This window comes from Dermochelys coriacea, chromosome 2, assembly GCF_009764565.3.
Source record: "Dermochelys coriacea isolate rDerCor1 chromosome 2, rDerCor1.pri.v4, whole genome shotgun sequence".
Taxonomy (NCBI): Eukaryota; Metazoa; Chordata; order Testudines; family Dermochelyidae; genus Dermochelys; species Dermochelys coriacea.
This window is the reverse complement of record NC_050069.1, coordinates 148,159,346-148,172,035: the sequence shown is the minus strand read 5'-3', so window position 1 is coordinate 148,172,035 and position 12,690 is coordinate 148,159,346. Positions and strand designations below refer to the sequence as shown.

The 12,690-nt window shown below is 45.4% G+C and overlaps 1 protein-coding gene across 1 annotated transcript in view; it reads right to left on the bottom strand.

Moving 5' to 3' along the window:
- The window catches only part of MAJIN (membrane anchored junction protein), a 98,455-nt gene that overhangs the window by 45,804 nt on the left and 39,961 nt on the right, over window positions 1-12,690 (bottom strand). Inside the window, exon 6 of the mRNA XM_038389078.2 lies at window positions 11,581-11,690. Within this exon, the coding sequence (XP_038245006.2) occupies window positions 11,581-11,690 (110 nt within the window). The remainder of the gene's footprint in view (window positions 1-11,580; window positions 11,691-12,690) is intronic.

The window sequence follows — 12,690 nt, the reverse complement described above, 5'->3', positions numbered from 1 at the left end:
TCTGTGGAAATGGTTAACATTGAAATCTGGCTTAAGGTAGGAATGTGCTGGCTACTGTAGAATCCAAGACCACTCCTATAAATTTTATCCTATGAATTAGGAAGAAGACTGTTTGTCCAGGTATGGAAATATTTGCACAACTGCTTTTCTTAGGAAAGCAGACACCATTGCCATGCATGTTGTAAATACTCTTGAGGCTGCAGAGAAGCCAAAGGGCAGGACTATAATCTGATAATGGCTATTGTTAACCAGAAATTGTAGGAACCTCCTACGATTCTGAAGTATAGGCACATGGAAATATGCATCTTCAAGTCAAGGGCAGCATACTAATCTCCAAGATGGGGTGACCATGTGAAATCTTATTGTTTTTATACATTTGTTCAGATATCTCAGGTCTAAAACGGGCCTGAGACCTTCTTTTGCCTCAGGAATCTAGAAGTGAATAAAACCACTTCCATCAGTGGAGAGGGGGAACCTCCTCTATAGCTCTCAAACAGAGGAGAGATTGGCCTCCTGGAAGAGATCAGCCTTGCAAGAGTGGTCCCTGACAAAGGGGAGGGATGGAGTGATAGAAATTAACTGTAAGGTGTATCCATGTTCCACAATACTTAGAACATATCAATCCATGGTAATATGGCCCTGAGTTCATAGGAAGTGGGATAAACTGTTGGAAAAAACGGTCAGAAGAAACTGGCACAAAAACTAGTACTCTGTCCTCAACACCACAATCAAAACAGACTGCTGTGAATTTCCCAGGTGTCTGAAAAAACCTGTTGCAGAAGAAAACTGAGGAAGTGGAGGTCTCCTGTTATTTTTCCCCTTTTTTTGGAATGGTCAGGCTTTCTAAGCTGGAAAAGCAGGTAACATTCATAAAACTGAAGGCAAAATTGTTTCCTTTCTTCTTAGGGAAAGGAGTGTAAATTCCCAGTGATTTCAGCATAGCCTTTGAGTCTTTGAGACTGTGAAGCTTCTCGTCAGCCTGATGTGAGAAGACAGTAGGATTCTCAAAGGGAAGATAGTCTGCTGGACTTCATGCAGGAGACCCAACAACTGAAGTCATCAACCCCTGCTCATTGTTAATGCTACAATTTAGTCATTTTTAGTAAAAGTCATGGACAGGTCAGGGGCAATAAACAAAAATTCACAGCCCGTGACCTGCCCATGACCTTTTCTATAAATACTCCTGACTAAATCTTATCTGGGAGGCATGGGGCTGTGGTTGTGCTGGGGTGGGCGGCTTCTGGGGCGCCCCTGCTCTGGGGAAGCTCCCAGGGCCAGCCCCACCTGCCATTGCTCAGGCCATCCATGGGGCCAGCAGCACCAGTCGCTACTCAAGCAGTCCCCGGGGTCAGCAGCTAGGGACCGCTGAGGAGCGGCTCGTGCAGCCGTCCCCAGGGCCACTGCTCCAGCCATCCCCGCACTGCTGCTCAAGCAGCCCCAGGGCCAGCCACACGGGGCCACTCCAGCAGTGCACAGTGTGGCTGGCTGCAGGGCTGCTCCAGCAGTGGCCGGTGTGGCAGTCCCCAGGGCCACCTGAGCCTCTTCATGAGAACTAGCCTGGTGTCTGCTTGAGAATCTAGAGAGAGAAGGAACCAGGAAGATCTGGTAGTGGTGATGAAACCGCATGGGTTCCAGTACAGCCATTGGACCCCACCCTCTACCAGTCCACAGATCTGGGTTCCTGGACCATCGTGGGACATTTGCTGGATACCAGCAGTGAAATCTTTGTGATTAAGGTGAAGGTAGTCTTCTATCCCAAGAGCAAGAGGCTCTTATGCCTACCTCCAACTCCAGGGAGGATTCTGAGTTGCCAGACCATTGAGGTGTAGTGCCAAGATCTGGTACTGTGTCTCCAGGGACACTAACATGTGAGGAAGTGCTGGATGGTTTGAAGAAGTCAGCCACAGTACTGAGAGTTGGATGCATCTTGCAGGTAAGTCCAAAGATTAAGCCTGAGGATCAAGCAGTATTAGACAGTTTGTCTCCTGCACTGCTGGAGAATCTGGGACAGACAGACAGAGCAGGTCCTGTGCTGCCGCATATGCTTCTGGTACATTGGTACCGAGAGTTTTCCCTGATGCTGCTATTATTGTTGCATCAAAGGGTGCAGTACCACAGTGGGCCAGCCTCATCAACGCAGGCACCACTGCCAGAGTCAACAACCATGGATGAGATGAAGTCAGTACTGAGGAGTCTCTCTTCCCAGGATACTCTGCCTGTCCTCCAGTTTGTTTGCTCATGCATGGTATTGGGATCTCAATCTCTTGGAGGCTCCTTTGAGGAATGTTGTCTACGCTTCTGCCTTGGCACTGAAAAAGGGGATTGGTGCCACATCTTTGCAATGCACTTCTAACCAAGACAGAAGTGCTTGGTCCCTGATCAGGACAAATCAGAACGTGGATGCAGGGCGGCCTTCATAAGAAGTTGTTGCGGTCTCACCTCCATATCATTTTTTTTCTGGAGCTTGTGGTCTCCGCAGATCTGACAAGAGTCATAAATCTGACCCTCACTAAAGTACTTTCGGCACATAGAATGAGGATCACTTACTGGCCAAACCCAGAGACCACATCATACCCCAGTATCGGGTGTCAACACCCAGAACAAGCAGGAACCGACACTCTAAGAAAACATAACAAATGAAACTTACACCAAAGTACTAAATATGAAAGTGAATACCACTAACAATATACAAGAGAGAAATTTCCTGGAAAGTGAGAACATTTTCAGAAGCAAACTACCATGCTCCAAGCACCAATCACAGCTGGTCAGCAGCACAAGGCAGTGGAGAGTGAGTGTTCCACATTGACAGGTACTGCTAAGTGAAAAAATTCTGACTCTGGAGTGCTGGACATGCACACGCCTGAAGTGGAATGGACATGCGCAATCACTTGAAGAACTGACAGAGGGTCTGGCAGCTATACCCATTTATACCATGAGCTGGCAGCATGAGCGTGCAGGCGGCTTGTATGCCACCCTACAGGTACCGCTATTGGAAAAATCTCTCCAGCTTCACACACCCCTGAAGTGGAATGGACTTGTGTAATCACTTGACGAAGAACAAAGGTTACAGGTTATTTTTTTTCATCCCAAATAGAGTGCGAATTTTCCTGACTTAGAAATATGGACCTGTGGTAATATTTTACATACATACACACACACCTTGAAAGATCCCAAAATACTTTGAAAACTATAAATTCAAATTGGAGATTTGCCATAATCCTTCAGTAAGTGGCAGCGTTTAGTTGTGCTGCCCCAGAAGCAGACCATGCAGCAGACTAGAACTCAGAGCCACAATATGTCCCTAATTTCTCCCTTGCTCTGGCAGAGAAAAGGAGATTACTCACCCTGTGCAGTAACTGACATTCTTTGAGATGAGTGTCCCTGTGGGTGCTCCAGTCTAGGTGTTGGTGCGTCCGTGAGCCTTCGCTCTGAGATTTTTACAGCAGTACTCATACCGGTCACGAAAGCGCAGAGCTTGCCCCGCCGCTCTGAGTGTACCTTTATAGTACGTGTGCGTGACTGATTTCTTCAGTTCCTTCTCTACAACGGAGGCTACTCCAACTCCAAAGTAGAGGGGAGGAGGGTGGGTAGTGGAGCACCTACAGGGACACTCATCTCAAAGAACGTCAGTTACTGCACATGTCAAGTAACCTCCTCTTCCTCTTCAAGAGCTGTCCCTGTGGGTGCTCCACTCTAGGTGACTTAAAAGCAGTGTATCTCAAGGAGGTAGGGACTTCGGATTGGGTAGAAATGTAGTAGATAAAACAGTTCTGCCTAATCGCATATCCGAGAGAGGACCCTGAGTAAAGGCATAGTACTTAACAAAAAAGTGTGTTCAGAGGACCAAGTGGCTGCTTTACAGATGTCAGTCGGTGAAATTTGCGTAGAAAAGCCACGGAAGTACCCATCGATCTAGTGGAGTGAGTTCTAATGTCTGCTGGAGGCGTAACTTTCCGTATCTGATAAGAGAGTCAGATACAGTCAGAAATCCATTTTGAAAGTCTCTGGGTTGAAATAGGTGTCCCTCTGGATCGCTCCGCGATGGAGACAAAGAGTCTACAAGAATTCCTAAAGGGCTTCATTCTATTCAAATAGAAGGACAAAGTCCTGCGTACATCTAGGGTATGCATTGTGGATTCAAAAGAGTTCGCATGTGTCAAGGTTCCTTTCCCACTCTGAACCCTAGGGTACAGATGTGGGGACCTGCATGAAAATCTCCTAAGCTTACTTTTAACAGCTTAGGTTAAAACTTCCCCAAGGTACAAACTATTTTACCCTTTGCCCTTGGACTTCCACTGCCACCACCAAACGTTTGACTGGGTTTACTGGGAAAGTGTTGTTTGGAAACGTCTTTCCCCCCAAAATCCTCACCAAAACCTTGCACCTCCCACCTGGGGAAGGCTTGATAAATATCCTCACCAATTTGCATAGGTGACCACAGACCCAAACCCTTGGATCTTCAGAACAATGAAAAAAAACCATTCAATTTCTTACAAGAAGAATTTTAATAGAAGAAAAGGTCAAAAGAATCACCTCTGTAAAATCAGGATGATAAGTACCTTACAGGGTAATTAGATTCAAAACAGAGAATCCCTCTAGGCAAAACCTTAAATTACAAAAAAGACACAAAGACAGGAATATTCATTCCATTCAGCCTATTTTCTCAGCCATTTAAAGAAATCATAATCTAACGCATATCTAGCTTGATTACTTACTAAGTTCTAAGACTCCATTCCTGTTCTGTCCCCGGCAAAAGCATCACACAGACAGACACAGAGCCTTTGTTTCTCCCTCCCTCCAGCTTTGAAAGCATCTTGTCTCCTCATTGGTCATTGTGGTCAGGTGCCAGCAAGGTTATCCTAGCTTCTTAACCCTTTACAGGTGAAAGGGTTTTTCCTCTGGCCAGGAGGCATTTTAAAGGTGTTTACCCTTCCCTTTATATTTATGACAGCATGTGGTTTAGAAAAGAAGGTCGGCAGGTGGATCAGTTCATTGATGTGGAATGACGAATGGACCTTTGGAAGAAATTTGGAGTATAATTGAAGGGTAACTTTGTCCTTAAAAATAGGGTATATGGTGGGTCTGCCACGAGACCTGCTATTTCTCCTGCCCTTCTGGCAGAAGTGATTGCCATAGAAAGATGTAAGAAGGAGCAAGTGGCTAGGGGTTCGAATGGTTGTTGAGTTAAGCAAGATAATACTATGTGAAGGGATAGAAGGTCTAACATCTGGGTATAGGGATTGAAGTCCTTTGAGAAAACCTTTAGTGATCGGATGAGCAGACACAGAGGTACTGTCAATTTTATCGTGGAACGTTGTAATAGCAGCTAGGTGGACTTTGATGGAGCTAAAAGAAAGGCCAGATTGTTTGAGGTCCAACAGGTAGTCAAGTATAAGAGGAAGAGGTGCATACATAGGAGGCAGTTATTTAGTTGAGCACCATTGTGTAAATCGCTTCCACTTTTGAAGATAGGTGGTGCGAGTAGATTGGTTTCTGCTATGTAAGAGCACTCTTTGAACTTTATCAGAGCATGCTAGTTCATTTTGGGAGAACCATGTAGGAACCAAGCTTTGAGGTGAAGCATGGACAGGTTGGGATGGACAAATCAGCCGTGTTGCTGCAATAGGAGATTCAGAATGAGAGGCAACAAGATTGGTGGTCGAGTTGACATCCTGGTGAGGAATGGGAACCACAGTTGTCTGGGCCATGCTGGGGCAAATCAGGATCACCTTGGCACAATCTGTTCACATTTTTGTCAGAACTCTTGGAGAATCAGAATCAGGGGAAAAGCATAGAGTAAGTTCCGGTGCCACGGAATCATAAATGCATCTCTCAGGGAGTGTTTGCCCAGTCCTGCTCTGGAGCAAAATTTTGGGCATTTCGCAGTTGCAAAGAGGTCTATGGTTGGGTAGCCCCAAATGCGGAATACATTGGTGATGATGGTTTTGTTTATCTCCCATTCGTGGTCCCAGGAAAAGCGTCTGCTTAATTCGTCTGCTGTGGTATTCATAGCCCTGGGAAGGTAGATGGCTGATATCCGGATATTGTTCACCAGGTACCAGTTCCAGAGTTTCATAGCTTTTGTGCAAAGCGAATGAGAGCAAGCTCCTCCCTGCCTGTTTACATAGAACATACAGGTGATGTTGTCTGTCATTATCCATACATGTTGGTTCCGGATTAACAGGAGGACGTGACGGCAGGCATTGCTTATAGCTTGAAGTTCCAGGATGTTTATGTGCAGGGAGGTTTCCGCTGGAGACCATAGCCCCCGGGTTGTGTGATGTAACATGGGAGCACCCCACACTGTGAGGGATGCGTCGGTAGTCATTATTATGGATGGAACCTCCTGGAGAAAGGGGACTCCAGAGCAGAGGTTGGAGGGAACTGTCAACCACAGGACACAGTCATTGACTCAGAAAGGTGTGGATAGGGGTTTGTTTAGGGCATGCACATTGGGTCTGTAAACCATGGCCAACCAAGCTTGGAAGCACCTCATGTAGAGTCGTGCATTTTGGACCACGAAAGAGCACAAGGCCATGTGACCTAGTAGTTGTAAACAGTCTCGAGCAGTGACTGTTGCGAAGTTTCATTGCCAGCTGCTTTATGGTGTTGAAGCGAGTGGACGGGAGAGATGCTATTCCCATCCGGGAATCAATGTGTGCTCTGATGAACTCCAGGTGCTGGGTAGGAATTAATGTGGATTTGTCGTTGTTTATTTGTAGGCCGAGGGATAGGAAACAATCGACGGTGAGTTGCGTGAATCGAAGCGCTTCGTTGAGCATTGAGGCTTTGAGGAGGCAGTCATCTAGGTAAGGAAATATTATGACTCCTTGCTTCCTGACATGGGCAGTAACTACGACCAGGAGCTTGAAAAAACATGGGGGCAGTGGATAGGGCGAAGGGTAGTACCCTGTATTGAAAATGTGTCGAGCCGAGGCTGAAATGAAGGAAGCGTCTGTGGGCTGGCTGTACTGTCAAATGAAAATAGGCGTCCTGTAGGTAGAGGGCTGAAAACCAATAACCCTGCTCCAGCGCTGGGATTATGGTGGAGAGGGTAACCATTTTGAACTTTTGCTTCTTGATAAAATTGTTGAGCTGCCTGAGGTTGAGGATCGGTCGCCATCCCCCGGATTTTTTTTCTGTTAAGAAATAATGGGAGTAAAACCCCTTCCCTCTGTGTCTTTCGGGCACAAGCTCCACTGCTCCCAATAGAAGGAGATGTTGTACTTCTTGCAGGATCAGTTGTTCGTGAGAGGGGTCCCTGAAGGGGGAAGGAGAGGGTGGGTGGGTAGGAGGCATGGATAGGAAGGAGATGGAATAGACCTCTACCAACTTGTCAGTGGTAATGTTGTGCCATTGATGGAAGATGCTGGGAGGTATTGCCAATTCGGAGAAGGATCGGGATATTATACAGGAGGATCTGGATTACTTGTAAACTGGAGTAATAGTAATAGGATGAAATTTAATAGTGAGAAGTGTAAGGTTATGCATTTAGGGATTAATAACAAGAATTTTAGTTATAAGCTGGGGACGCATCAATTAGAAGTAACGGAAGAGGAGAAGGACCTTGGAGTATTGGTTGATCATAGGATGACTATGAGCTGCCAATGTGATATGGCTGTGAAAAAAGCTAATGCAGTTTTGGGATGCATCAGGAGAGGCATTTCCAGTAGGGATAAGGAGGTTTTAGTACCGTTATACAAGGCACTAGTGAGACCTCACCTAGAATACTGTGTGCAGTTCTGGTCTCCCATGTTTAAAAAGGATGAATTCAAACTGGAGCAGGTACAGAGAAGGGCTACTAGGATGATCCGAGGAATGAAAAACTTGTCTTATGAAAGGAGACTTAAGGAGCTTGGCTTGTTTAGCCTAACTAAAAGAAGGTTGAGGGGAGATATGATTGCTCTCTATAAATATATTAGAGGGATAAATACCGGAGAAGGAGAGGAATTATTTCAGCTCAGCACCAATGTGGACACAAGAACAAATGGGTATAAACTGGCCACCAGGAAGTTTAGACTTGAAATCAGACGAAGGTTTTTAACCATCAGAGGAGTGAAGTTTTGGAATAACCTTCCAAGGGAAGCAGTGGGGGCAAAAGATCTATCTGGTTTTAAGATTCTACTTGATAAGTTTATGGAGGAGATGGTATGATGGGATAATGGGATTTTGGTAAGTAATTGATCTTTAAATATTCAGGGTAAATAGGCCAAATCCCCTGAGATGGGATATTAGATGGATGGGATCTGAGTTACCCAGGAAAGAATTTTCTGTAGTATCTGGCTGGTGAATCTTGCCCATATGCTCAGGGTTTAGCTGCTTGCCATATTTGGGGTCGGGAAGGAATTTTCCTCCAGGGCAGATTGGAGAGGCCCTGGAGGTTTTTCGCCTTCCTCTGTAGCATGGGGCATGGTTGACTTGAGGGAGGCTTCTCTGCTCCTTGAAGTCTTTGAACCATGATTTAAGGACTTCAATTGCTCAGACATGGGTGAGGTTTTTCATAGGAGTGGGTGGGTGAGATTCTGTGTCCTGCACTGTGCAGGAGGTAGGACTAGATGATCAGAATGGTCCCTTCTGACCTTAGTATCTATGAATCTATGAATGGTCATAGGCAGCGTCCAAAAGTAGGGACAGGCGGTGAAACCCTCAACCAAGGCTTCAAATCTGCTTGTTAGTCAGAGGGTGTTGAGACATTGCAGCGGAATTGGGGCGGCGACACTGGTATCTGGGTCTCTGGCGTTGTTGCTGCTGCTGTTGGTTGTGTGATCTCTGGAAGTACTGGGTATACGTTGGGTAGTGTGAATGTTGGTAGGATTGGCATCTTTATTGTCACCTTCTGGTCATAGGGGTTTGTATTCCTAAGGACCGGAGAGTTGCCCTTGAATCCTTCATTGAGTGAAGGACGTCATTCATTGTGGAGGCAGTTTGTCGCCGTCGAATGGAAGGTCTTCAATAGTAGTCTGGACCTCTCGAGGAAATGAAGAGGAAGAGAGCCACGAACCTCGGTGCATAACTACTGCTGTAGCGGTGAATCTTGCTGCAGTATTGGCTACATCGAGGGCCGCTTGAAAAGCGATATGTGATACGATTTGTTCCTCAGAGACTAAAGCAGTGAATTGTGGTTTCTTTGCTTCTGAAATGTCCTCAGTAAAGTCCATGAATTTATTGTAATTTTTGTGATCATATTTTGCCAGAACAGCTGTATAATTAGCAATTTGAAATTGTAGGGTGGAAGATGAGTATACCTTACATCTAAGCAGATCTAAACGCTTACTGTCTTTATCAGCTGGAGTGGAGCGGGGATACTGGTGCTTATTCTTTTGGTTGACTGCGTCAACTACCACTGAATTAGGCACTGGATGAGTGAAAAGAAATTCAGAGCCCTTGGAAGGGATGAAGTACTTGCGGTCTGTTCGTTTGCAGGTAGGTAAGCTTGCAGCAGGAGTCTGCCAGATGGCTTTGGTGGGTTCCAGAAGGGCTGGGTTGATTGGCGATGCAATCCTGCAAGAAGAAGAAGGCGGCTGCAGGATGTCCGTTAACTCATGCTGCTGTTCAGGAACCCCCTCCAGATTAATTCTTAATTCACTGGCCACTCTTTTGAAAAGGTCTTGAAATTTTGAAAAGTCATCTGAAGATGAGAGGGGAGGAGGAAGTAGGGCTTCGTCAGGCATAATAACTGGGTCTACTGGGTTAGAGACAGGTTATGCCTGATTCTGCACTTGTGATGATGGTGACTGGCATCAGTGGCAGGTTCATGAGCTTGTGGTGTCAGGCCTGTGTCGGGCCTGGTTGAAGTGGCATAGTGAGTGTGATCTCGAGGATAGGATGCCATGGGGCCCAATATTGCCACTGTGGTTGGAAGGGCATAGGTGGTGCCATCCATGGGTTTACACACCCAGGGGCAGAATCCTGAGAGTAGGACGAGGTGATGTTTCCATGACCTCTATTAATTGGGGTCTGAGGATGAGAGACTTCATATGGTGAATAATCCTCCTAGAAACCAGCTTCCTCCTCACTGGAGGAAGGCTGTTCGGACCCTGGCTGAGCATTTGGCGAGAAGTAGGCATTCAATAAGGGTGACTGCAGAATGGATGACACAAGCAGGTCACTTGACTGCATAAATTGGAGTGCTGAAGCTCCTGTGTGGTGAGGGCTGTGCGAGAGGAATTTGCTGTGATGAAAAGTTCCTCTGCACCTATGTCTTTAAAGTTGTTTGGCTGCCAGCCTGCTCAGCGGGTGTCGGTGCCGGGAGAGCGGTGATAGCCTGTGGGGGGTCATGCACATCTGCATGTGTCGGCACCGCTTTCACCACAGTGCTAAAAGGTGCCATCTGAGAGGCAGGCAACTGGAAGCCTGAAGCCTCAGCACTGGAGCTTTGTGTTATCACGGCAACCCCAGGCGGGTTTTGCGTGGTGCCGGAGGAGCCCGGCGCATCAAAATTGCTCAGTCGGGGAAGTGCTGGGAGGGAGGCGGTAGATCTGCCAGGAGAAGCCTTCTCTATGAACTTCTCCATGAAGTTCACTTTGCAGGTGACAGAAGGTGAAGTTTTCTTCATCATCTTAGAGGCAGGAGGGCTGTGGTGTGGAGCAGAGCCAGAATCAGCACCTGGGTCTGAAGCTGACCCTAAGGATTTTTGCAGCAGGAGCAGCTTTAGCCTCAACTCCCTGTCCTTTCATGCCCTAGACTTAAGTTTGCTGCAGCGGGCACATTTTGGGGGGATGTGGGACTCCCCCAAACATTTTATGCATTTTGAATGGCCATCTAACAGAGGGATGGCATCCTTACAATTAGAGCAGCGCTTAAAGCCTGGGGAGCCAGGCATGTCGGAAGCGGCTGTGCTGACAGGAACTAAAAGACTTTTTTTTTCTTTTTTTTTTTAAGAGAGAAACTAACTAACACTACTGGTAACACTAATAACTAACACTATTGGTAACAAACTAACTATCTAAAAGGGTAAGAGTAACTGGGAGAAAGTTTTCTAACAAGTCTGCTGAGCTCCGTCTCAGGCCAGGGATAGTAGAGAAGGAACTGAGGAGACCGGTCGCGCACGTGTACTATTAAGGTACACTCGGAGGGTGGCGGGGGCAAGCTCTGCGAGACTGGTACGAGTGCTGCTGTAAAAATCTCCAAGCAAAGGGATGCACCAAAACCTAGAGTGGAGCACCCACAGGGACAGCTCTCCAAGAAGAAGTAATCTTTACCAGTCCTTTACATTGTGAAGAATGCTTCTCCTTCTGCACTGACTCAGCTGTGCTGGCTGGTTAGCTCTACGTACCATCTGCATAGAAGGGGCAGTAGTGGCTCCTTGTCTCCTCTGGAGTGCTACTTATAATATGGGTAGCTAGTGCAGAGGAATAAAAGAGGAGCCTTATGTCCCCCTTACTCTCTTGCAAGGAAACATAAAGGAAGTAACAATCTTGCCCTAAATACAGACACATCCAATGAAATGCAGGTGGAAGGTTAAAAACCAACTGGAACAACAGATTGCACAACAATGGAATCATGGGAAGTCTAATGATATATTAAAACTGTAAAATGTTAACACTTGAGGAATACTAACAAGCTTTTTAGTCAACTAACCTATCCATACATGGCTTTGCATATGAAATTTCTGTTGGGTCTTCCGCTCTTCTCCACTTCACTGTTGCTTCTGTTTCAACATTTTCTATCATTTCAATTCTATCCTTGACCTTTAAAATATATCAAACTTTAAATCTTTCTGTTCTTTTTATTTTTAATATAAAAACTCATTTTCCAAGAAAAATATAAATACAAGCTAATCATTTTACTTTTACTGATTCAGCTTTGTATTTTTTATAAATGCCTGGCCAGATAGACACCTAATGGGATTTTCAAAAGCACATGTGCATTGATTTCAACATGAGTTAGGTGCCTAATACTTCTGAAAATCCCACTGGGCATGTTTCTTCATCTTTAGGCACCTAAGCACATTAAAAAATCTGGCCCTAAGGCCCAACTCCTACAAAGCACTTCAGAATTAGCTTAATGTTTTCCTCTAATGTACAACATACTTAGTATTTAGGAAGGAACTTAATTATTTTAAAAATATTTACTGAAAGGCAGATTCAACTCATGGAGGAAAATCATTTAACAGATCAATTTAGAGTCAATGTTGGACTTATGTATTAATCTTTGTACAAAATATGCCTTGTAAGGTATCATTTAAAATTAATAACTCACTGGTCAATAATGTCATTGTGAAATGTATGTGGCAACATTATATGCAAAGTTATAAACAAACTGAAATTAGGTCTAATGTGTTTACCAGACAAGTCTGAGCAAACTAGTTTCTCAAACATGAAAGACAAGCTTACACCTCTTGCCAGGTATCAAAGTTGATGGGCAATCACTTGTCAAGATGCTATTCTTTGGCAAAAAAGGGGGAGCAGAAACAAATGGATCTGCATTTTAGCAAACAGCAGCATGGAACTTCTTTCACCACTAGACTCCTTGTCTCTGTCCTCACAGCAGTAATTAAATTTATCTAGTAGTAACCCTCAGGAAAATGCATTTCAAAAGGGGACTGGACTAGAACAGGGAAGTGCAAAAACACCCCAATGTAACTTTCCCTGTCCACCTCTCTCTCTTTCACCTAAGATAACAAAAGAAACAGCCCTTGGACTTTGGGAGAAGATCCTGGCCTGAGAATTTGGTCAGCAAAGTTACTGG